The 22,696-nt window shown below is 39.2% G+C and overlaps 1 protein-coding gene across 1 annotated transcript in view; it reads left to right on the top strand.

Annotated features, from left to right (window-relative positions):
• LOC110674134 (dynein heavy chain 10, axonemal) overlaps nt 1–22,696 on the top strand; it is a 363,130-nt gene that overhangs the window by 202,593 nt on the left and 137,841 nt on the right. The window contains exons 29-35 of the mRNA XM_021837893.1: nt 3,844–3,996; nt 9,816–9,948; nt 10,384–10,469; nt 10,872–11,006; nt 11,445–11,651; nt 16,801–16,949; nt 19,543–19,623. Of these exons, the coding sequence (XP_021693585.1) occupies nt 3,844–3,996; nt 9,816–9,948; nt 10,384–10,469; nt 10,872–11,006; nt 11,445–11,651; nt 16,801–16,949; nt 19,543–19,623 (944 nt within the window). The remainder of the gene's footprint in view (nt 1–3,843; nt 3,997–9,815; nt 9,949–10,383; nt 10,470–10,871; nt 11,007–11,444; nt 11,652–16,800; nt 16,950–19,542; nt 19,624–22,696) is intronic.

Genomic DNA, 22,696 nt, shown 5'->3' with positions numbered 1-22,696 from the left:
GAGAAGCTTCCAAGCTTCTGGAAGAGAAGCTTCCAAGCTTCTAGAAGAGAAGCTTCCAAGCTTCTAGAAGAGAAGCTTCCAAGCTTCTAGAAGAGAAGCTTCCAAGCTTCTTGAAGAGAAGCTTCCAAGCTTCTTGAAGAGAAGCTTCCAAGCTTCTAGAAGAGAAGCTTCCACGCTTCTAGAAGAAAAGCTTCCAAGCTTCTAGAAGAAAAGCTTTCAAGCTTCTGGAAGAAAAGATTTCAAGCTTCTGGAAGAGCAGTTTCCATACTTTTGGAAGAGATGATTCCAAGCTTCTGGAAAAGAAGCTTCCAATCTTCTGCAAAAGAAGCTTATAATTTTCTGGAAAGGATGCTTTCAAGCTTCTGGAAAAGAAGCTTCCAAGCTTCTGGGATAGAAGTTTTCAAGCTTCTAGAAGAAAAGCTTCCAATCTTCTGGAAGAGAAGTTTCCAAGCTTCTGGAAGAGAAGTTTCCAAGCTTCTGGAAGAGAAGCTTCCAAGCTTCTGGAAGAGAAGCTTTCAAGCATCTGGAAGAGAAGCTTCCAAGCTTCTGGAAGAGAAGCTTCAAATCTTCTGGAAGATAAGCTTTCAAGCATCTGGAAGAGATGCTTTCAAGCTTCTGGAAGAGATGCTTCCAAACTTCTGGAAAAGATGCTTCCGAGCTTCTGGAAAATAAACTTCCAAGCTTCTTGAAGAGAAGTTTCCAAGCTCCTGGAAGAAAAGCTTCCAAGCTTCTGGAAGAGAAGTTTCCATGCTTCTGGAAGAGAAGCATCCAAGCTTTTGGAAGAGAAGCTTCCAAGCATCTGGAAGAGAAGCTTTCAAGCTTCTGGAAGAGAATCCTCCAAGCTTCTGGGAGAGATGCTTCCAAGCTTCTGGAAGAAAAGATTCCAAGTTTCTGGAAGAGTAGCTTCCAAGCTTCTGGAAGAGGTGCTTCCAAGCTTCTGGAAAAGAAGTTGCCAAGCTTCTGGAAGAGAAGCTTCCAAGCTTCTGGAAGAGAAGATTCCAAACTTCTGGAAGAGAAGCTTCCACGCTTCTGGAAGAGAAGCTTCCAAACTTCTGGAAGATAAGCTTCCATGCTTTTGAAAGAGAAGCTTCCAAGCTTCTGGAAGATTCCAAGCTTCCGGAAGAAGAGCTTCCAAGCTTCTTGAAGAGTAGATTCCGAGCTACGGGAAAAGAAGCTTCCAAGCTTCTTGAAGAGAAGCTTCCAATTTTCTGAAAGAGAAGCTTCCAAGAATCTTCTGGAAAATAAGCTTCCAATCTTCTAGAAAAAAGCTTCCAAGCTTCTGGAAGAGAAGTTTCTAGGCTCCTGGAAGAGAAGCATCCAAGCTTCTGGAAGAGAAGCTTCAAATCTTCTGGAAGATAAGCTTTCAAGCATCTGGATGAGAAGCTTTCAAGCTTCTGGAAAAGAAGCTTCCATGCTTCTGGAGGAAAAGCTTGCATGTATCTGGAAGAAAATATTCCAAGCTTCTGGAAAAGAAGCTTCCAAGCTTCTAAAAAAGAAGCTTCCAAGCTTCTAAAAAAGAAGCTTCCAAGCTTCTGAAAAAGAAGCTTCCAAGCTTCTGAAAAAGAAGCTTCCAAGCTTCTGAAAAAGAAGCTTCCAAGCTTCTGGAGGAAAAGCTTGCATGTATCTGAAAGAAAATATTCCAAGCTTCTGAAAAAGAAGCTTCCAAGCTTCTGGAAGATATGCTTTCAAGTTTCTGGAAGAAAAGCTTCCAAGCATCTGTAAGAGAAGCTTCCAAGCTTCTGGAAGAGAAGCTTCTAAGCATCTGGAAGATAAGCTTTCAAGCTTCTGGAAGAGAAGCTTCCGAGATTCTACAATAGAAACTTCCATGATTTAAAAAAAGAAGTTTCAAAGATCTAGAAGAGAAGCTTCCATTCCTCTCGAATAAATGCTTCCAAACTTTTAAGAAGACAAGTTTCCATATTTCTGGAAAAGAAATTACCAAACTGATTTAAGAGAATTGGATTCATTACTTTAGAGATGGTCAACTCCATATCGTTAGCAAGAAATCAGTCATATCTCTGGAGTTACTCAGCACTACAGTTAGTTGAGCACTATGAAGGTGTAATAAGCTTGACCTTTCAAATCATGTCAAAAAGCTTACTCTCACCTATGCCAAGCGTTTTAAATTACTCAACCGTATAAAGATCATCCTCATCATTACCCACATAATTGACTCTTACCGTCCCAGCCATAACCCTTGCTTTCAGCACTTGCAAAATTAATTCCATCTCATTCACCTAACAGCTCCTCATTTATCGGATCCCCCAACTCCCCTGTCAGTAACAGCTCACTTCCCATCCAAAATGGATGTTTACATTGAACCAGACCTATCAATTTTCCCCCAACCTTCAGCCAGAGAAGCCCTCAATCCACCCGGTTAATAATGTGTGTCACACCGAAATTCAATCAATATCGTCGTCGCTTTTCCTCCTCGCTCTTACACTTGATGACGATGATTTGGTGCGAGGAATATTTACCAACGACAAACTTTTGGGGTACAATTTCCTTCCCGCCTGAAAGATCCCTTTCGCACTTTCACACGCATTATTGAAAATCAAGCATGGGACTGGAGACAATCCTTCCGGAAAAGTTTCTCATTAATATTCTTTCACTTCTCGCGTCTTATGTTAACACTGTGTTCTATGTTTGCATTTGCTGGAGGCAACCTTTGACAAGAGCAAGCTTCCGAGCTCTTGGAAGAGAAACTTCCAAGCTTCTGGAAGAAATGCTTCCAAGCTTCTGAACGTAAAGCTTCCAAGCTTCTCGACGAAAAGCTTCCAAACTAATGGAAGAGAAGCTTCCAAGCTTCTGAAAAAGAAGCTCCGAGCTTCTGGAAGAGAAGCTTCCAAGCTTCTACAAAAGAAGCTTCCAAGCTTCTGGAAGAGAAGCTTCCAAGCTTCTGGAAAAGAAACTTCCAATCTTCTGGAAGAGAAGCTTCCAAGCTTCTTGAAGAGAAGCTTCCAATTTTCTGAAAGAGAAGCTTCCAAGATTCTGGAAGAGATGTTTCCAAACTTCTGAAAAAGTAGCTTCAAAGCATCTGAAAGATAAGCTTCTACGCTTCTGGAAGAAAAGCTTTCAAGCTTCTGGAAAAGATGTTTCCAGTCTTCTGGAAGATTTTTTTTTTTTTTTTTTTTAAACCTTTATTTGAGTGTAAAATCTTCTGGAAGAGAAGTTTCTAATCTTCTGGAAGAAAAGCTTACAATTTTCAGGAATAGAAGATTCCAAGCTTCTGCATGAGAAACTTCTATGCTTCTTCATGCTTTGAAATTTCTAGAAGAGAAGCTTACAAGTTTCCAGAAGAGAAATTTCAAAATTATCAGAAGAGAAGTTTCCAAATTTCAGGAAGAGAAGCTTCCTGGCTTCTGAAAAAAAAGTTTTCAAGCTTCTGAAAGAGAAACACCCAAGCTTATGGAAAAAAAGCTTTCAAGCTTCTGGGAGAGAAGTTTTCAAGCTTCTGGAAGAGACACTTCCAAGCTGCTGGAAGAGATGCTTCCAAGCCTCTGGAGCAGAAGCTTACACGGGTATTACATCCGTGAAACTTGTACACGCTGGACCACTCCCAAACAAAAATATTTGTATAATTCTGATTTAAATTATTCTAACAAGCTGGAAGTTGAGTTCCCTGGAGTTAAGAGGGTGTCCGGTGGGATTTGATTAGAAATGACTGCTAACTGCCATGCTTTTCCTTTGAAGTGTAGCCCTTCATCGAACGACGTGTGCTTTGACAAACTCATTGTAGGTAGTAAGAGTAAAAAAAACTCCCACCAAGTTGAATTCTCTCAAATTGAAATAGAAGATCTAACGTCGTTTTTTTCCTCTTTCTCTCTCACTTAATCATTCCAGCTTCCCGTCAGCGACATGGTGATGGCGTACCACTTGGAGAAACGTTGGCGAAAATTATTCAATTCAGCGCTCTACCGTGCAAACATGCTGCAATCAACGAAGACAAAGTTTGCCGAGATGACACAGAATGAGATCAGTATATTCTGCCTTGAAGTGAGTATCCCCTTCTGGGGTTGTTGGGCTGGGCACCCACACCCACACACACATGCTGCCGTCGTCTATTAGCGTGCCGTTGTCGTCATCATCACCACCACCGCCGCCACCGAAAGCATCTACCAATGGCATTAGCGCACTAAACCAAACTAGATGACGTCGATGGCAGACGGACGCCCGCCTGGGGATTGGAAGCCACATAAAGGGAATCTTTGAACGGGAAATCAAAGCATTTTTACTGGTGGTTTCGACCGTTGGGTGAGGGGAGTTTGGAACTAGTCACTGCGGTGGAAACTTTGACTTGAAATTTTCTGGAAGATCAACTTTTTATTCATTAGAAGTGTCTGCCGTCGTTATGAGCTTTTAGTTGCAAACAGTCTCTTCCAAATTACTCCATGATTTGCATCATTATTTATTTTCACCAATTTCTTAAGGAGTTACTTCAACAGAGATGGAAACATACACATACAAAAAGTTACATTTACCTAAATATGATTTACCGTATATTTTTACTATGTACTAACTTTCAGAGACATTGAACAGACATTCAAAATACACGAAATAACTTTAACAATATGCTGGAAAAGCTTGCCGTCAAAGCTTCTGGCTGGAAGCTGTCCCCTCTTCTGGCAGGAAAGTTTTGCAGCTTCTTGCTGGAAGCTTTTACAGCTTCTGGCTAAAAGCTTCCCAACAAACATTTTGGTGGAATAAAAGCTAAACAAATCACTCTCAAGCAGATTCTTTCTAAATGAACTGTTGTTCAGCTTCTAATGTTACTTGGATTTTCCAGCTTCTTGCTGGAAGCTTTAACAGCTTACGGCTGGAAGCTTTTCCAGCTTATAACTGGAAGCTTTTCCAGCTTCTGACTGCAAGTTATTCCAGATTCTGGCTGGCAGCTTTTCCAGCGTATGGTTGGAAGCTTTTACAGTATCTGGCTGGAAGCTTTTCCAGCTTATGGCTGGAAGCATTTCCAGCTTCTGACTGGAAGCTTTTCTAGCTTCTGGCTGGAATCTTCTTCATCTTCTGGTTGGTAGCTCTTTCAGCTCCTAGCTGAAAGCTTTTCCAGCTTCTTGCTGGTAGCTCTTTCAGCTTCTTACTGGAAGCTTTACTAGCTTCTGGCTGGAAGGTTGGAAGGCTGGAAGCTTCTACAGCTTCTAGCTGATAGCTTTTCCAGATTATGACTGGAAGCTTTTTCAGCTTCTGGCTGGAAGCTTTTCCAGCTTCTGGTTGAAAGCTTTTCCAGCATCTTGCTGGAAGTTTTACCAAATTCTGGCAGAACGGTTTCCTAGCTTCTACCTGTAAGCTTTCATGGCTGCTGGCTGAAAGCTTTTCCAATTTCTGGCTGGAAGCTTTTCCAGCTTCGTGCTGTTAGTTTTTCTAGCATCTAGCAGAAAGCAATTTCAGATTCTGGCTGAAAACTTTTCCAGCTTTCTAACTTCTACCTGGAAAGTTTTTCCGCTTTTGCCTGAAAGTTTTCCAGCTTCTGATTGGAAACTTGTCCAGTTACTGGCTGAGAGATTTTGCAGATTCTGGCTGGTAGCTTTTCGAGTTTTTCTGGCTTCTAGATAAAAGCTTTGCCAGCTTCTGACTGGAAGCTTTTTCTGCTTCTGGCTGGAAGTTTTCCAGCTACTGGCTAGAAGATTCCAGCTCCTGGTTGGTAGCTTATCCAGCTTTAGGTTGGAAGCTTACCAGCTTTTGTCTAGAAGCTCTTCCAGCTTTTTGATGAAAGTTTTTCCAGATTACGCCAAGCTGCTTTGAAGGCGTTGGGCGCATATAAATGCTCATCAAGACTTGTCTGGGAATGCATTCTCTCATTGCAAAAGGTGTTCCAAGAGAACTCTGTATGTTTGTATTGGGTTCCGGGACACAATGGCATTGTAGGAAATGAAAAAGGCAGACGAGCTTGCTAAACAGGGTTCAAATACACAGTTCATTGGACCGGAACCATTCTGTGGAATATCGTCATTTGCAGTAAATATGGAACTAAAAAGCTGTGAACGACAAAGGGTCAGTGGCGCAACCAAGGTGGGGTTTTGGGGATCAAATCCACCTACACCCCCCCCCCCCCCCCCCCCCCCCAGAGCAGAAATATGTATATGACTGACCATACAATCACTGCAACACTAGGTTGTATTAACAGTTATATTTTCTGAGTTGTGTCTTTCTTCTAAGGAGAGTTTTATAAAAACCTATGTTTTCATTATTACTGATAAATATAGTGCAGGATTTTGACGAGATGTTTTTCAAACATGCCAATAGATATATTGGAATTCTCAACAATTGATTCCAAAGTTTCAACAATTTCATAGTTGATGCAGCATTAAGGCAAATTTTACGACCTTAACTGCGCGTGAATTATTGGAGAAGCTTTGTTTTATGTTCAATGTTTACGGAAAAATCCTAGTTCTGAAAAGCTCAAAGGGGATTCGGTTCGTAAGCTAAAAAATCATAAGTAAATACAGTTACTTCCAAAAGGATTAACTGACATGTGCGATGTCTCTTCATCAATCCTCTCAATTTTCTGAAATAATTTAAAGAGAGCAAGGGTGAAGAGAAATCGCTGAATGCAGATAAGTTCTAATAAAAAATCAATGTCGATATATTTGTCTTCAAGCTGAGAATGCTTCAAAAACTTGAACACGTTTATAATAAATAAAATAGGTGAAGAGTGATTCAACGCTGTCACTTTAATTTATGTGCATCTAAATAAAACTATAAGTGAAGGTACAGTTTGAAACGTTCAAGCAAACCACAATGGATGAAGATTTAATTCGTTATCAGAATGTTTAAATTTCATATGAATTATTTTTATTCATATTTTTAACCATTCATATCTAAAAAGTCTATCCTAATTTTTATGAAGAATAAAAAGTGTTGTGGAAAACGAAGCTACTTTCATTAATCACATGGGTATTTTGGAAATTTTTGAAAAATTATACCAAATACAATTCATACAAAAAGGCATGCCTAAAGCGAACGAGAGAAACTGAAATTTTTAAATGTTGTTGCGTCCTTCGTAAATGTTAACATATTTAATTTTTTCTACTTTGACTCGTTTTTTACCGTCCAAAACCCCCCCTAGAGCAAAATCCTGGTTGCGCTACTGCAAAGGGTGATGACCAATTGGATGATCACCACAAGGTGTAATCAATCTAAAAGATTTTAAGTTCCAAATGAAACTATTACGAAAAGACTCTTAGAGCTCAACAAGAGAGATCTTTGTTTATACACTCGCCTATTAACTGGACACTGTCCGAGTAGATATCGTTGAAAGAATATTGGTCAGGTTCAAAATGATATCTGTCGTTTCTGTAATATGGAACACGAAACCTCGGAACATCTGCTCTGCAGTTGTAGTGCATTAGGCGGCATCCACAAATTATGTAACGCTCTAGGGGGAGGGGGGAGTAGGCTCAAGCGTTACGGCTCGTACAAAAATTAGAAATTTTTCATACAAAAAGCGTTACGGTGGGGGGGCAGGGGGTCAAAAATTTCCAATTTAAGCGTTACGTAATAAATGGACGCTGCCTTATACAATCGCAGATCCAAATTTCTAAACGGGGGTTATTCCAATCAAGTGAAATTTGGACTGGAAATCCCAGTAAGGTTGTGGGTTTTATTAACTCTATTTTGCCTGACTGGGAAAAGACGCGTCAAAGTGCTTAAGCTGTTCACTTGATTTATCGTGGACAGTTTTAGTTGCTTCAATGACGCGAATAGTAAAAAGGGATATGCCACAAAAGTTCAATCCAATGGACGCAGTGGCTTAACCTTCCCAACAAAAAAATGTCTGGAAGCTTTGCAGCTTCTGGCTGGAAGCTTCCCAGCTTCTGGCTGGAAGCTTCCCAGCTTCTGGCTGTACACTTTCCAGCTTCTGGCAAGAAGATGGAAGAGCTTCTAGCCAGAAGCTAGAAAAGCTTCCAGCCAGAAGCTGGAAAAGCTTTCAGCCGGAAGCTGGAAGAGCTTCCAGCCAAAAGCTGGGAAGCTTTAAGTCAAAAACTGTAAAAGCTTCCAATGAGAAGCTTCCCACCATGTGCTAAAAGAGCTACCAGCCAGAAGATGGAAATGCTTTCAGATAGAAGCTGGAGAAGCTTTGAGCCAGAAGCTGGAAAAGCTTTGAGCCAGAAGCTGGAAAAGCTTTGAGCCAGAAGCTGGAAAAGCTTCCAGCCATAAGCTGATAATGCTTCCAGCCAGAAGCTGGAGAAGCTTCCAGTCAGAAGCTGGAAAAGCTTCCGGCCAGAAGCTGAAAAAGCTTCCACCCAGAAGCAGAAAAAGCTTCCAATTTGAAGCTGGAAAACTGTCCAGCAATAAGCTGGATAAGCTTCCAGTCAGAATCTGGAAAAGCTTCCAGCCAGAAACAAGAAAAACTTCCACCCAGAATCTGTAAAAGCTTCCACCCAGAATCTGGGAAAGCTTCCAGCCATAAGCTGGAAAAGCTTCCAGCCATAAGCTGAAAAAGCTTCCAGCCATAAGCTGAAAAAGCTTCCAGCCAGAAGCTGGAAAAGCTTCCAGCCAGAAGCAGAAAAAGCTTGCAGTCAGAAGCTGGAAAAGCTTTTATCCAGAAGCAAGAAAAGGTTTCAACCCAGAAGCTGGAAAAGCTTCAGCCATAAGCTGAAAAAGTTTTCGATCAGAAGCTGAAAAAGCTTCCATCCGTAAGCTGGAAAAGCTTCCAGTCAAATGCTGGAAAAGCTTTTAGGCAGAAGCTGTAAAAGCATCCTGCAAAAAGCTGAAAAACTTTCCAGCCAGAAGCAGGAAAAGCTTGCAGTCAGAAGTTGGAAAAGCTTTCAGTCAGAAACTGAAAAAGTTTTCACCCAGAAGCTGGAAAGCTTCCTGCCAGAAGCTGAAAAAACTTCCAGTCAGAAGCTGTAAAAGTTTCAGCCAAAAGTTAAACAAGCTTCCAGCTAGAAGCAGGGAAAGCTTCCAGATAGAAGCTGGAAAAGTTTCCAGTCAGAAGCTGAAATAGCTTTCAGCCAGCAGCTGAAAAAGTTTTCAGGCAGAATCTGGTAAATTATCCAGCCAGATGCTGGGATAGCTTTCGGCTAGAAGCTGAAATAATTTCAACCAAAAGATGGGAAAGCTTCCGGCCAGAAGCTAGAAAAGCTTCCATCCAGAAGCTAAAAAAGCTTTCAGACAGAAGATAGAAAAGCTTCCAGCCAGAAGCAAGAAAAACTTCCAGCCAGAAGGTGGAAAAGCTGGAAAAGCTTCCATACAAAAGCTGGTAAGCTTCTCACCTTAAGCTGGATAAGCTACCAGTCAGAAGATGAAAAGATTCCAGCCAGAAATCTGGAAAAGCTTCCAAGCATAATCTGTAAGAGCTACCACCAAAAAAATTTTTGTCGGAAGCTAGAAATGCCTCCAGTCGGAAACTGGCTGGCCAGCCAAAAGCCGGATAAGCTCTCAGTCAAAAGCTGGAAAAGTTTCCAGGCATAAGTTGGAAGGAAAGCTTACAGCCAGTTGCTGGAAAACTTACAGCCAGAAATCAATAAAAAAAATTTCGAAAATTCGATAACCAACCATCAAAATCACCCCATTCGACGGTATAATTCCCCGGGACAACGACGTGAAATCTTTTCGCGTCAGCATTTTCACCACGCAAGTAAAGGAAAAAAATCACACCTCCTTCTGACGAACTTGAGACACCTCCACAACTCGTCGATTTCGGAAGGCTTCATTCTGCAGCTCCAGACTAAATTGGGCGTATAATTCGGTGGTGCTGGCAATGGTGACTGTTGCTGGCGATGGTGATTCTTGCCACGCTCCGCCAAGCATGAATATGTGAGGCGTGTTGTTAACTTTACTTTCCTCTCGACGCTTTTCAGCTGAACAAGTTCGTCGAAAAATACAAACGGGAAGGTCCCGGTACCGTGGGGCTGGACCTGGATCGAGGAGCCGAGCTGATGGGAACCTATGGCGTTGAGTTTGAATCGATGGAAAAGCAACGAGTCGAATTGGGTGAGTATTAGGGTGTCACAGGGAAAAATGAATGTTCGAAAAGTCATGGTGGTTAACCCTATAATGGAATATACGCTTAAAAATTCCATCATTTCATAAATTGATCTGGCGGAACCCTTAAACCATTCTTTTTAAAAAGTGCATCTATTGAAAATGCTATAAATACGCATGTTTTTCATTCTAGGGTTGAGCATCATGACTATTCGAACAATAATATTTTTTAACACCCTAGTGAGTATTGCTTTTTATATTCTAAAAAAACGAAAGGCCAACTTCAGGGGACCATTTTTAAACAATTAGCTCTGTTCTGCGAAGTTTTCTCGCGCACCGGTAAAAACTCTTGCACTAAATGCAACATTTTCCTCTTGTTTCGTTTCGTTTTCGGTTCTGTTTTTTTTCCTGTCGTGGTCACCGATGTCCGACTGCCGCTCACAGAAAACGCGGAAAAACTCTTCGACATCCCATTAACGGATTACAATGAGTTTTTGCAGTGCAAACATGAGTACGAAGAAATGGAAGTGGTGAGTATACGGCGAACCGCCCTGGTGCGGGTTGAAAGTTTTTCTCGATTTTTCTCTAGTTTTTGCTGTATAAACATCGAAGAGAACCAACAAAAAGAGTCCGCGCAAAAAAAAAAGTCATCCTGTTATTTAATGGAGAGGGACGCCAGACGTCACGTGGCCATTTAGGTGGTTAAAGATGAGTGTGCAAAATGCACAAGATTGATATAAGAATGAACTGAGAATCGTAACAAATTGCTTCATGAAAACAAAGAGTCACTTTTATCACAAAGAGATGATATAATAAAAAAAACTCAGCTAATTTTATTACATCTCAAGTTATTACATGTTTGGGTTTTACATGGCTATTAGAATCTTTGTTTTATAGCTCCAGTTTATCTCAAAATCTTTTCTTCAATCTAGGTTTACAACATGTACCTGAAGCAAAAAACTGCCCGTGAAAAATGGTCCAAAACACTTTGGGCCAACTTGAACCCCCAGGCTCTTTTGGACGGAATCGATGGTTTCATGAAAGATTATCGCAAAATTCCTCGATCGGTAAGTGCACAACTTAAGGGGGCAGGATCCGTCATTGATTTTGAAATTTTCAAAAGCAGTTTTTTTCGTTCAAAATCCAGAAAATTTACAAGAAAATGTGTTCACTGTATTAAATTCTTTAACCGAAACACTGTGAACACATTTCCATCGAATAATTTTTAGTTTTGAACAGAAAAACTGCTTCTGAAGTTTCGGTGATGACGATGATTACGATGACGGAGCGTTGATCGTTAATCGCTGTGAAACACATCGAGTGTGATCCCATTTCGGTTTCCAAACTCATAAATCTCAACAAACAACCACTTATGGAATGTACCTGATCCCTCGTCCAAGATTGATTGAGATTTATGCCGTTGGAAGCCGACTAATGCGCCGCTAGAATAAGGACCACAAATTGGCCATTAAGCACCCGGCCATAACATAAAAATTAACCCACAGATCCGTCAAACGCCTATCGGCCAAGCGCTGGATACCAAGATGAAGCAGTTCAAGTCGTCCATCCCGCTGATGTTGAGCCTCAAGGATGAGGCCCTCCGCGAGCGCCACTGGAAGCTGCTAATGGACAAAACCGGTCAACACTTTGACATGTCGCCGGAGCTGTTCACGCTGGAGAACATGTTCGCCATGGAGCTGCACAAGTATCAGGTGGGTTTTGAGGAGTGGGTTGGAGAGAGAGAGGAGGTCGTGCCGTTGCACAGTGGGACAAATGCTGAAATTCTTGAACTTTGTTCAGTAGCTTGTTCAAATGTATTTTTATCGATATGGTGTCTCAGTGCGCATCGTGCCTTCGTGCTGTGAGTACACAAATTCTCTCTGCTCTTGGAAGTTTTGAATAACTGTCTGAAGCAATTAAACAGTACTTCTCCGAGTGCTACAAAAAAAGTACTTTTCAGTTTTAAAAACGGTACATTCCAGTGCAACTAGAACAGAACTTATCAGTACTAGTTTTCTACTTCGATCCCTTTACGGTCCTTGCTAGGATACGTGCCTAATTTAGACACAGAGTAATTCATGGCAGTTTTATTAAATAAATTATACTAAAATCTGAAGGAAGGATTGGATGAAGTCCTTTGAAAATCTCCGAACTAATCTCTAATGCACCCTTGAGAGAATTCCTGTTTGAATATTTGAAGGATCCTGAAAACGAATTAAAATACTTCCTAGGGAATTCACTGGATTTATTCCTAGACAAAATCAATTTTTACGAAATTGGAAAGTGATCATGAAAAACAAACAAATAGTGAATTAAAGCAGCAGAACGCCGAATCTGGATGAACTTCAAGGCAATTCCCGGAGAAATTTCAATAGAATTCGCGGCGGAGCTCCGAAGGAATTCTCTAGAGACTTTTCCAAAAGAACTTCTGAGAAATCCCCGGTCAAGCTCCAGAGAAACTTTGGAGGAATTGCTAGAGGAACTCCGAAGGAATATATAGAGGAATTCCTGGAAAGAGTGGAGAGGAATTCCTGAAGAGGAATTCCTGGAGAGGAACTCTGGAGTATTTCCCGGAGGAAGTCTGAACGAATTTTCAGAAAAATTCCGGAGGAATTCTCAGAAAAATTTCAGAGGAATTTCTGGAGAAACTCCGAAGAAATCCCTAGAGGAACTCCGAAATGAAAGGAGAAACTCCCGAGTAATTGCTGGAGGAACCATGAAAAATCTAAGAGAATTACCAGTGGGGCTCTTGGGAAGCTCTGAAGTAATTCTTGGAAGAATCTGAAAAAAAAATCCTAGAGGATCTCCTGAGGAATCGGTAGGGGAACTCCAGTTCCTGTAAGAACTCCAAGATAATGGCTTATGAGGCTTCGGTGTAATTCCTGAAGAAACAATGGATGAAACCCGATGGAATTTCCGGAAGAGCTCCACCGTTAAATAGCAGGATCAAATCCAGAGGAATTACGCGAGGAACTCTGGAGGAATTTAAAGAAGAACTTTGGAGCAATTCCCGGTAAAACTTCCGGGAAAGGAAGGAATTCCTGGAGGAATTCTAGGAGAAAGTCTTGAGAATTTTGCGGTGGAACTCTGAAGTATTTCTCAGAGAAAATCTAGGAGAATTCCCGAAGTAATTCTAGAAGAATTCCCAGTGAACCTCCGTAGGATTTCCGATAAATTACTGAAGAAACTCTGGAGAATTTATTGATAAACTTCTAATTTTGGCGGAAATCTGAATGAATTCTCGGTGGAACTCTAAAAGATTTCCTGGAGTAAATCTGTAAGAATTACTGGAGGAACTCCGACAAAAGTTCCATGAGGAACTCTGCGGAATATTTTCTGGACAAACTTCGAACAAACTCCTGAACAAACTATGGAGGAAATCCCGGAGGAACTCTGAAGCAATTTCTAGAGGAACACTTAAATAATTCCTGAAGGAATTCCGGATGAATGGCTGGAGGAACTCCGTAGAAATTGCTGAAGGAACTCCACAAGAATTGCTGGAGGATCTGCTGAAGAACTCAGAAGGGAAATCCGCAAAAAAAATCCTGGAAGAATTTCTGAAAGTACTTCGGAATAAGTCCAAAAGAAAATCCAAAGAAATTCCTTATGGAGCTCTGGAAGAAATCCGGATTAAATCCAGAAGAATTAGTGAAAGAACTCTAGAGGAATTTGTGGAGCAACTCAGAAGGAATTACCGTTGAAGCTACAAAGGAATTATCGGAAGAACTCTGAAGAAACCCTGGACAAATTCCTAAAAAAATCTCCAAAGGAATTCCTAGAGGAACTCCGAAGGCGTTCCTGAAGAAACTCCGGATGTGTTTCTGGAGGAACTCCTGGATAATTGCTTGACGAACTCCGAAGCAATTCCCGGAGGAATTAAGGAGGAAATGACCCATGACTTTGAAACACTCTCTAAAATCAATTTTTAAACCAATTTACGTTCTTTTAGCTTAAGTATGAAACCGAAGATTGGAATTCTCAAACATATAATTATTATATCGGAATAGGCATAGCCGGTTCTGTTAGGCCAAATTAGAAAAATAAATGTTTATAATTACCAGATTTTTAGGACCAGTACCGGCAGGGCCCCAAGAATATCTTTATAAATTCCTCTGGGTATTTCTACAAATAATATACCAGGGATTTGTGCAGGAAAAGCTCTACAAGGATTCTCCTCAAGATTTTGCGAGGAATTTCTCCAGTGGTTCCTCCATAGGTAACTCCAGTTTAATCTTCACTGAGATACCTCCAGGAATTTCTCCAAGCAATGTTTACAGGGATTGCTCCAGGACTTCTTTACAGAATGCTTTAAGCGTTTTCTCCTAATATTCCTGTAGAGCTTCCTCCAGAAATCATACCAGAGACACCTCCAAGAACTCCACCAGGAAAATCTTATTTCTTTAGTAATTTCTACAGAAATTCCAAGCATTTTTGCAGAAATTTCCCCTGGTAAACCTAGAATTATTCAAGAGATTTTTTCATGGATTCCTGCAGGGATTTCACCGAGAATTTCTTAAAAGGTTTCACCAGGAATTCGTCCAAGGATTCTACAAGAAATTACTTCAAGATTTTTCTTCAAGAATGCTCCCAGGAATAACTACAAGAAATCGCTACATGAATCACTCCAAAGATTTTTCCAAGTAATCGTCCAGGAATTCCCAGATTTTTTTTCCATAGATTTGTTATTGGCCTAGAAAAATTCCTGTTCAAAGTCTTCCAGAGATTCCCTCATGAATTCCTTCAATAATTTAATCAGAAATTACCCTTAGAGTGCCTCCAGCAATTCCTCCAAGATTTTTTCCAGGAACCGCTCGAGGAACTTCTTCACCGAAGAAGTTTTTGAAAAGCCCCTGGATAAGTTCCTGGAAGAATCGCTGCATAAATACTTTGAGCCATTCCTGGAGGAACCTCTAGAAAAATTTCATTAAAAAAATCCATAGAGTAATCCCTAGAAATCCCTGGCTGGTTCTCTCTAGAAAAAAAAAATATGGAGAAATCTCTGTAGTATTATATTGAGGAATCTTTAGAGTAATCTCTAGAAGAGAAGAATTCCTTGCAAAACATCCTTGCGTAATCTCCGGAAGATTCTTTGGAAAATCATTAGAAAAATTCTTAAAGGAGTCTCTGGATGAATACCCTCGGAAACTTTTGGAGAAATTCCTAAACAAATCTCTGGAACAATTTATAGAGCAACCAATGTAAAGATTTTTCTGGAGTACATCTTGATATTCCGGAATAAATTCCAGAAATGTCTGAGCAAACTCTTGAAATTCCTGAATAAATTGCTGGGTAAATATCTGGACGTAAATCTAGAGGAATTCCTGGAAGATTCTCTGGAGATATTTCTATAGGAACCTGGGTAAATTGATGAATTATTCAATGAAAGGTTACCTCGGTTAATTAAAAAGGGACCTTAGACGGATTACCTAGGTAAATTGCTGAAGGAATCCCTGGAGACATCTCAGGAGAGTGCCTGGAGAAATTTTTCTGGAAGAATCACTATGAAGATTATGCGAGGATTGCTCTCACAAATCACAAATAGATATTTCCAGAGAAATTTCTGGATTATCTTGGAGGAATCCATGGAGAAAATTCTGGAGAAATCCCTAGATAAATATCTGGAGAGATGCATGCAGAAATTTACCGGAAGGAATGTTGGCAGAGATTTTCTCAATGCCTTTCTTCTTTTTGATATAATTCCTGGAACCAAAAGGAAACTCTGAAGATATTTTTCAGGAGGTATTCCTTATGGAATTCTAAGAGAAATCGCTCAAAAAATTCGTGAAGTGAAGAATCCCTGGAGGAATCCTGATGGAATCAACGGAGAATTTCTTGATGGAATCCCTGGAGGAATCCATGGAGGAATTTCTGATCCTTGAAGAGATTGTTCTATTCCTCCACAAATGTAATCAGAAATTACCCTAAGAATGCCTCCAGCGATTCCTCCAAGATTTTTTTCCAGGAACCGCTCGAGGAACTTCTATACCGAAGAAATTTTTGAAAATCCCCTGGAAAAAATCCTTGACAAATCTCTGGAGAATAATCCCTAGAGATCCCTGGCTGGTCCCCTCTAGAGAAAGTTCGTGAGAAAGTTCTGGATTATCTTGGAGGAATATATAGGGACAGCATTCGTCTCACTGTGCGCTGCTATTCACCGTAGTCCGTCGCGTCGTTAAGGGAAAAATTGATTAATGATGAAGGGTGCGCGCAGGACATAAACGCCTTTTTTACGATTGAGGCTGTTATTGGTGCTTTCCACGCGATTTCGGTATCCATGGTGGCGTCACGAAGTCAGAAGCTTCCCGTCGTCGAATGCGAGAAACTGTCATTATCGCGTCGGTAAAATTTAATGGATCGTTGGAATAATCCCTGGAACTGTTCCAAGGAAGTCTATTAAAAGAGCGTCCCGCAGGATATTAATGCCGGCAGACACAATTTGCGGGGATTTTTGAATGAAGTAAGGTGCTTCTTGGACAGAATAAAATATTTATGTGGCTTTCATAAAGCTTTGGTACAACTTTTTTTTTTATTTATTATTTCTATATTCTATGGAGTTACATTTGAAATCATGAATCGTTTCAAACTCGTAATCAAAATAGCTTTTCCTTCCATAGTATTCATTTAGAATAAGTACCATACAAAATCGACCATCACATCATTTAAATGCCAAATCCAGCATTCATAGCCGACATAAAACCAAACTGAATGATTTATTCATTTTTATGATTTATTTTTCGTCACCGTTTGCTTCCTTTTCGGATGGCACGGAAATAACCGGACCGGACCGGACCGGATGATGATGATAATGGTGATGGCCTACCCCGCTGGTCCGAATGCTCGCCACACTTACCCGCGATAAAGGATATCGCCGAAGAAATCATAAACAATGCAATAAAGGAGCTGTCCATCGAGCGGGGCGTCCAGGAAGTGGCGGAAATATGGAAGCAGACGTCGTTCAATATTTTGCCGTACGAAGGCCGCGGTGGAAGCGATGGTGAAGCACCTGAAAGGTAAGTTTCGACTTATTGCTTATTTACTTATGATTGTTTGTAGGGTCAGTGTTCCCTTAGTGGACAGTCCCCTATAGTCGCACTAGTGGCTTTTTACGGCCGTTTTGCTATGAATCTTTTCAAAATATTTTTTGACATGAAGGTCAGGAGTTATTTATCTAAGTACCATTGATACACAGCTTGATTTTGTTCAAAAAATGATCGAAATAATTAGTTTTGCTTAAAATTTGAGCTCCCTTGCGCCTATAGTTAACCTATTGTTCCTATACTGCCCATAACTGCATATTTGTAACATTCGACAAAAGTAGGCATTGAGTAAATGGGATACCAAGTTTGCATTTTACTGCAGTATGGGAGGAAACCAAAATTTCAAAAAAAATATTAGTAATTAAAAAGAGCTTATTTGAGGCTGAAATTTTGTACAACTCATATCGCATAATGGGTGAATAGTCAGAAAATAGTTCTGATAGAAATTTCGTTGCTACTACATTATGAGGCTCATGTATAATTTCAATGTGACTGTTATGCGGTTACAATTGCCAATGTGACAAAACAACTTGCTATTTTTTTCGAATTTTCTAGAACAATCTCACAGATTTTAGTAAGTTGATCGAAAGTATTTATCATTTGATGACTCTCCATGGAATTAACTCCAATTTGTTAAAAATGTCGAATGTGACTGTTATGCAGTTATGGGCAGTATAGTATCACTACTGAGAGAAACTATTTTTTATTATACGAAATAATTAACGAATTAAGTACTTTTTTTACATCAAATGAAAGCTTTTGATCCACACTTTCAAGGAAAAATATAAAAGCTTTGTAAAAATACGGTTTTGATTAGTATTTTGCCAACGCCGAGATGCTAGTGCTACTATAGGAACAGAAATTAGAAATAGTGCTACTATAGGCACATGTATTCCTATAGTGGCACAAGCGATAATAAATGCAGACATATGACTTTTTGCAGTTTTCATATTTTTCCCACAAAACCAAGATAAAAAGCTTCCAGATGATGTAAAAATATAAACGCTAGCGTTATTTTTCGATTTTATACGAATATTTTTCTTAGCTATGCGGCTATTGGTACATCGACCCTACTTGAATCTACATAAGTTTAAACCTTATTCATTAATATACAAGAACTTCGATGCCGTAGAAGGAAGTTGAACTCAAAACATAATAGATAACTGTGTTTTAGTCTTATAGGAGTATGTATTGCAAATTCCAGTTTATTTACGTGAAATAATAGTTGATGAAGGTTAAAGTGCATCACAATTCCTTACAACAAACTGTCCACAGTAAAATTTGTGTATTATGTCGTTTTGATTGGATCGGAACCCATCAAAACCATATCATTAGCCTATTAATTTCAATTGGCCTCTTATACCTGGGTTTTGCTTTCAACCAGAAACAAAACTCCCGTTTCCCTCGAGGACCCTTTGTCGCAAGCGATAATTTAATTAACCCCAAAACATTGGGCCGCATCCGAGAGCTTTCCAACAATTGCCACCAACCGTAGAGGACACGGCACTTGAAAAGTTTCCAACCCCGCATAATGGGTGCTTGAAAAATCGGTAAACAAGCATCAATTTACCGAAACAGCAAACAACCGACGACCAATAACTGCTCTGTGCGTAAATACTTGTGAAATTAATTTCCGATTTGTGTGGGTCCAAGGCGACAAGGCGGCTCTCGTTTTCGGAATCGGAAAAATCAAAGGCTTCGATTTGTTCGTTGAATAGCATCTGAAGGGCTGATCCTGCCTCGGTTGGAAATTTCCCTCGACGCGCAATTAGTTTTCAAGAGGAAAGTAAATAAATTGGGAATTGATTAATTTGAGGGAAATTAATTACAAAAACATTGATTTATTGCGTTTGGAAACAACGGGAGACTATTGTTGAGACGACGACAGCCCCGTTGGTGGAATAAATTATCTTGAATAATACAAATTGATGATCCGATTGCCAAAAGCCTCGCGGTTAAACAAATCTCGCTAAACTAATTGCTAGCTTAAACAGACATTGATTAGGATTTAAAATTTTCAGTTGTTTTGGTTTGGCATTTAGTCTTGTTTCCAGATAAGGTTGCCACAGCTATGGACAATGTTGAAACATCAGATATGTAGTCTAAAGATTTCCAAGAAACTCGAATGGTTTTAAAAGAGAAGTCCTTAAAGAATTTATCAGGAATCTCAGGAGTTATGAAAAAGTATTTTTTGCTTGCCATCAGAATTCCAAGAGTTGCTTAGGGTTTCCAGAAAAAAAAACATCCGAAAAACCTTATCATGCTTGTTCATTTTTACTAGACAATAGTATGAACGTTACATGTCTTCATTATTTTAAGACAAATAATAGAAATATTGACATTGAATTCACTGGATGGCATGATTGTTCATTAGATAATCATGATAAAAAAACAGTGAGTTCAACATTTCAAATGCAATAAATGGTCCAAATTCTACCTTACCAACTTTTAACTCATTCCTAACACTATCAGGATTAAATCCCCAGTATTATAACACAATTAATTTTTATTTTCCACACGAAAGTTTGTTTTCATTCACTTCTCTGTTTTTCCTTCCCTTCTTCAGGTTCGTGCTTGGCGGCGTGGACGAAATAATGCAGATACTGGAAGAGAACTCGATGAATCTCCAATCGATGGCGGCCTCACAGTAATTACAATTTATTGCCCTTTTCCCTTCCGTTCACGCGATCTCTATCTGAACTTCGGCGAACAAACGAGCCTTGCATCTGCTCTCAATATCTACGATTTCCGGAGTGGGGGTGCGAGTGAAAGGGCTCGTACCTCAGGCAAAGTGTGTTAAATATTGAAATTTTCAATTTCTGATGCCATAAAATATTCATCCGGTGTCGTGTGTCCACCCAGCAGACGGTTCGTCCTATGCATACAGATTCGGCACTCATTTGTCCTTCGTGATTGCGGTGCCAAACTGTTTCGAATTCTCCTAGGAGCACTCACTTCGAGCCCACAGTGTTTTATTATGTCGATTTCATGTGTTTTTGGATTAGCGTCAAAACTGATGATTTTAGCGATATAGTTTGTCCGACGAATTTTCCTGGAACATTCAACTTATCTTAGGTATCGGGATACAGAACACATATTTATCAATGTTTATTTTTTTCATTATTTAGACAACATACAATCATAATAATAATTTTAGCGTGAAAATACTGCAATTTTAACTAATCAACCAAAGTGACGCTTTTTTAACAGTACACCAAAATTGAAAATTTTATCACCATGAAGAAGGATTTTCAATTTTAGCGCTACGTAATAAATGGATGCTGCCACAGATGTTTTATCAAATAGACAGGATCCAATATTACAGCATATAATGCAAATATTTTATAATTTCGAATGGTAGGAATACGAAGCACCCTGAGACTTCCTAAAAACACTCAAGTCTGACTAAAAACCGACCGTTTGAAATTTTCTTGAAAATATCGAACTATAGAGGTAAACTTGCATACAAAACTGAAACAGATAGCATCGAGTTAGGGAACTTCGAGTAAGAGAGGTAGCGACTTATAGCAGAGTTCACCCTTGTAACACAGAAAAACATGTTGAGAGATAAAAAAAAAGTGAAATAGTCACATGAAAATATAGTAAACGTTTCATGAAACATATTGATAATATTATAAGTTTCAACATTTCTAATCCAAAAAAACAGTTAATTTGTCAGCATTTTTTTTCAATCATAAAATCGCGCAGAATTATTGTCAGGATAACTTTTTATAGCTAAAGTAAAACAAGTTCGTGTTAATGCGGTTCAATGTTCACGATTTACCATATTCACCCACTGCCGTCCCGATGTGAATGTTATCTCACATTTCTGCCACAATTTTATAAATATCTTTGGAGCGTGCACTTATCTACGGTTTTTTTTTTGCGTTTCCAACGTTCAAAAGTACACTATGGTTGAAGTATTTAAATTTAAACTTGCTGATTGTCACTATTTGTTGCGTTATTTGTTTTTGAAGAACATTAACACAGCTGGATTTCTAAAAGACATTGAATAAGAAGTGAAGTTGGAATTGTTGTTTTTTCTGATGTTTTTGAAAACCTAATCATAACCTTACTCTATCAAGCTACACTGAGCCAAACAATGCGTAAGAGTCCCATAAGAGAACGCATGAGACTTCATTTCTTGACTGGGTTTCTTTTTTTCATAAGATTCTTATGAATCGATATTCACATGACAATTTTGCCGTTGTCATTAGAGATCTCATGAATATTTTTCATTTCTGAAATTCAAAGAGCGATTCTCTAAATACATGATGGTCTCAATGAATTCCGTAACTGCTTTTTATTATTCTACATGAGAAAATCTCATGAAGTTATACTCAATGACCGATAAAGTTCACAAGTTTTTTTGCGAGTCTCATTAGCTCCTTCTGACGTTTTCATTCCATTATAAATTCGTATGTAATTCTTCTTAAGCAAAAAAAATTGTTCTTCGTAATTCATTATTTTTTCTTATGAAATTAAAACGAAAATCGTACTTCATTAGTCTGTCTTATCCATCAATGATTGTCAAAAAGAGCTTATTATGAACTTATATCTGTTTAAAGCAGTTCCTAGACGACAACGATACTGACAATACTTTTGAGAACCACGTGATTATTGACATGAAATCGAATTCTAAGGACTTCTGCGTCCATGAGTCCTCTCATGGTGTAGGGGTATCGCGCCCTATCTAATGAACAAGGAGTCGTGAATTCGATTCTCACCGAGAAAACGTGTAATTTTTTCGCAAATTTCACATCAATTTGTCCATTTAATGCAACAACGAAGTGTATGTAATGTTTAATTTTACGGTAATTGTTCAAAATTAGAAAAACGAAATGCTTTGAAAAAAAAATCCTCAATGCGATAGACAAACCTTAATCCAAAGCTGATTTAGAAAACCAAATACTTATTTTATACTTAAATAGTACAGTCAACTCTCCATAACTCGATCATGAAGATTATCGAGTTATAGAACACAAAACTGTTACTGTCTATCTCTCAAAGTAGAGAAGTTATACGTAAAACGGCTCTTAAAGGCAAAAGCATTTATAGCCTGCCAAAAGTGAAGGTTTTTTAAATTCTCTCTTTACTTATCCCATTGAGCTCTCATTCGTCAACTTGTGCATCACCAGAGCGAATTCAAATTGACAGCTGTTCTTTTAAGTACAGAGTCCATGTGTCTATCTACTTTATCGATAAAATCTATTTTTGGATCCGAGATGGTAAGTGAATAACAGGTCTGCTGAAACAATACACAATGTTCGCAAGCACTGATTTACTCAAAACTGTCGTGCTCGCGGTTGAACGAAGTTTACGTGATTCGTAATTGTGTTCGGAGCCAGTGTTGTATGCTATCTTGGTAGTCGACACCTTTTTGCTGACATTCAGCAGCGTTGCCCATAAAGGCATAACTGTCCCATATGGAAAAAGTAGGCATTGAGAAAATAGCGCTCAAAGTTTGAAGTTTTTCTTCTCATACAAATGTTTATTAGTTTGTAGTACATTTTTACATGCCGTATTTATTTCACACAACCACCCACATTACTCATTTTGCTGATATTGATTAGCAAAAAATATAAACTTGAACACAATTCATGTTTTTCAGTTGCTATTTGGATTTAAAGTTCATATAGAGACTGTTATGCCTTTATTTATCAATATGGGACTGCACCTAGTTCATATTTCTCCACAACATTTTCAAACAAAGTGTATTC

Source organism: Aedes aegypti, chromosome 1 (genome assembly GCF_002204515.2).
Source record: "Aedes aegypti strain LVP_AGWG chromosome 1, AaegL5.0 Primary Assembly, whole genome shotgun sequence".
In the NCBI taxonomy this organism is placed as follows: Eukaryota; Metazoa; Arthropoda; class Insecta; order Diptera; family Culicidae; genus Aedes; species Aedes aegypti.
Note: the sequence above shows the minus strand (reverse complement) of the source record. Positions and strands in the feature narration are given on the sequence as shown.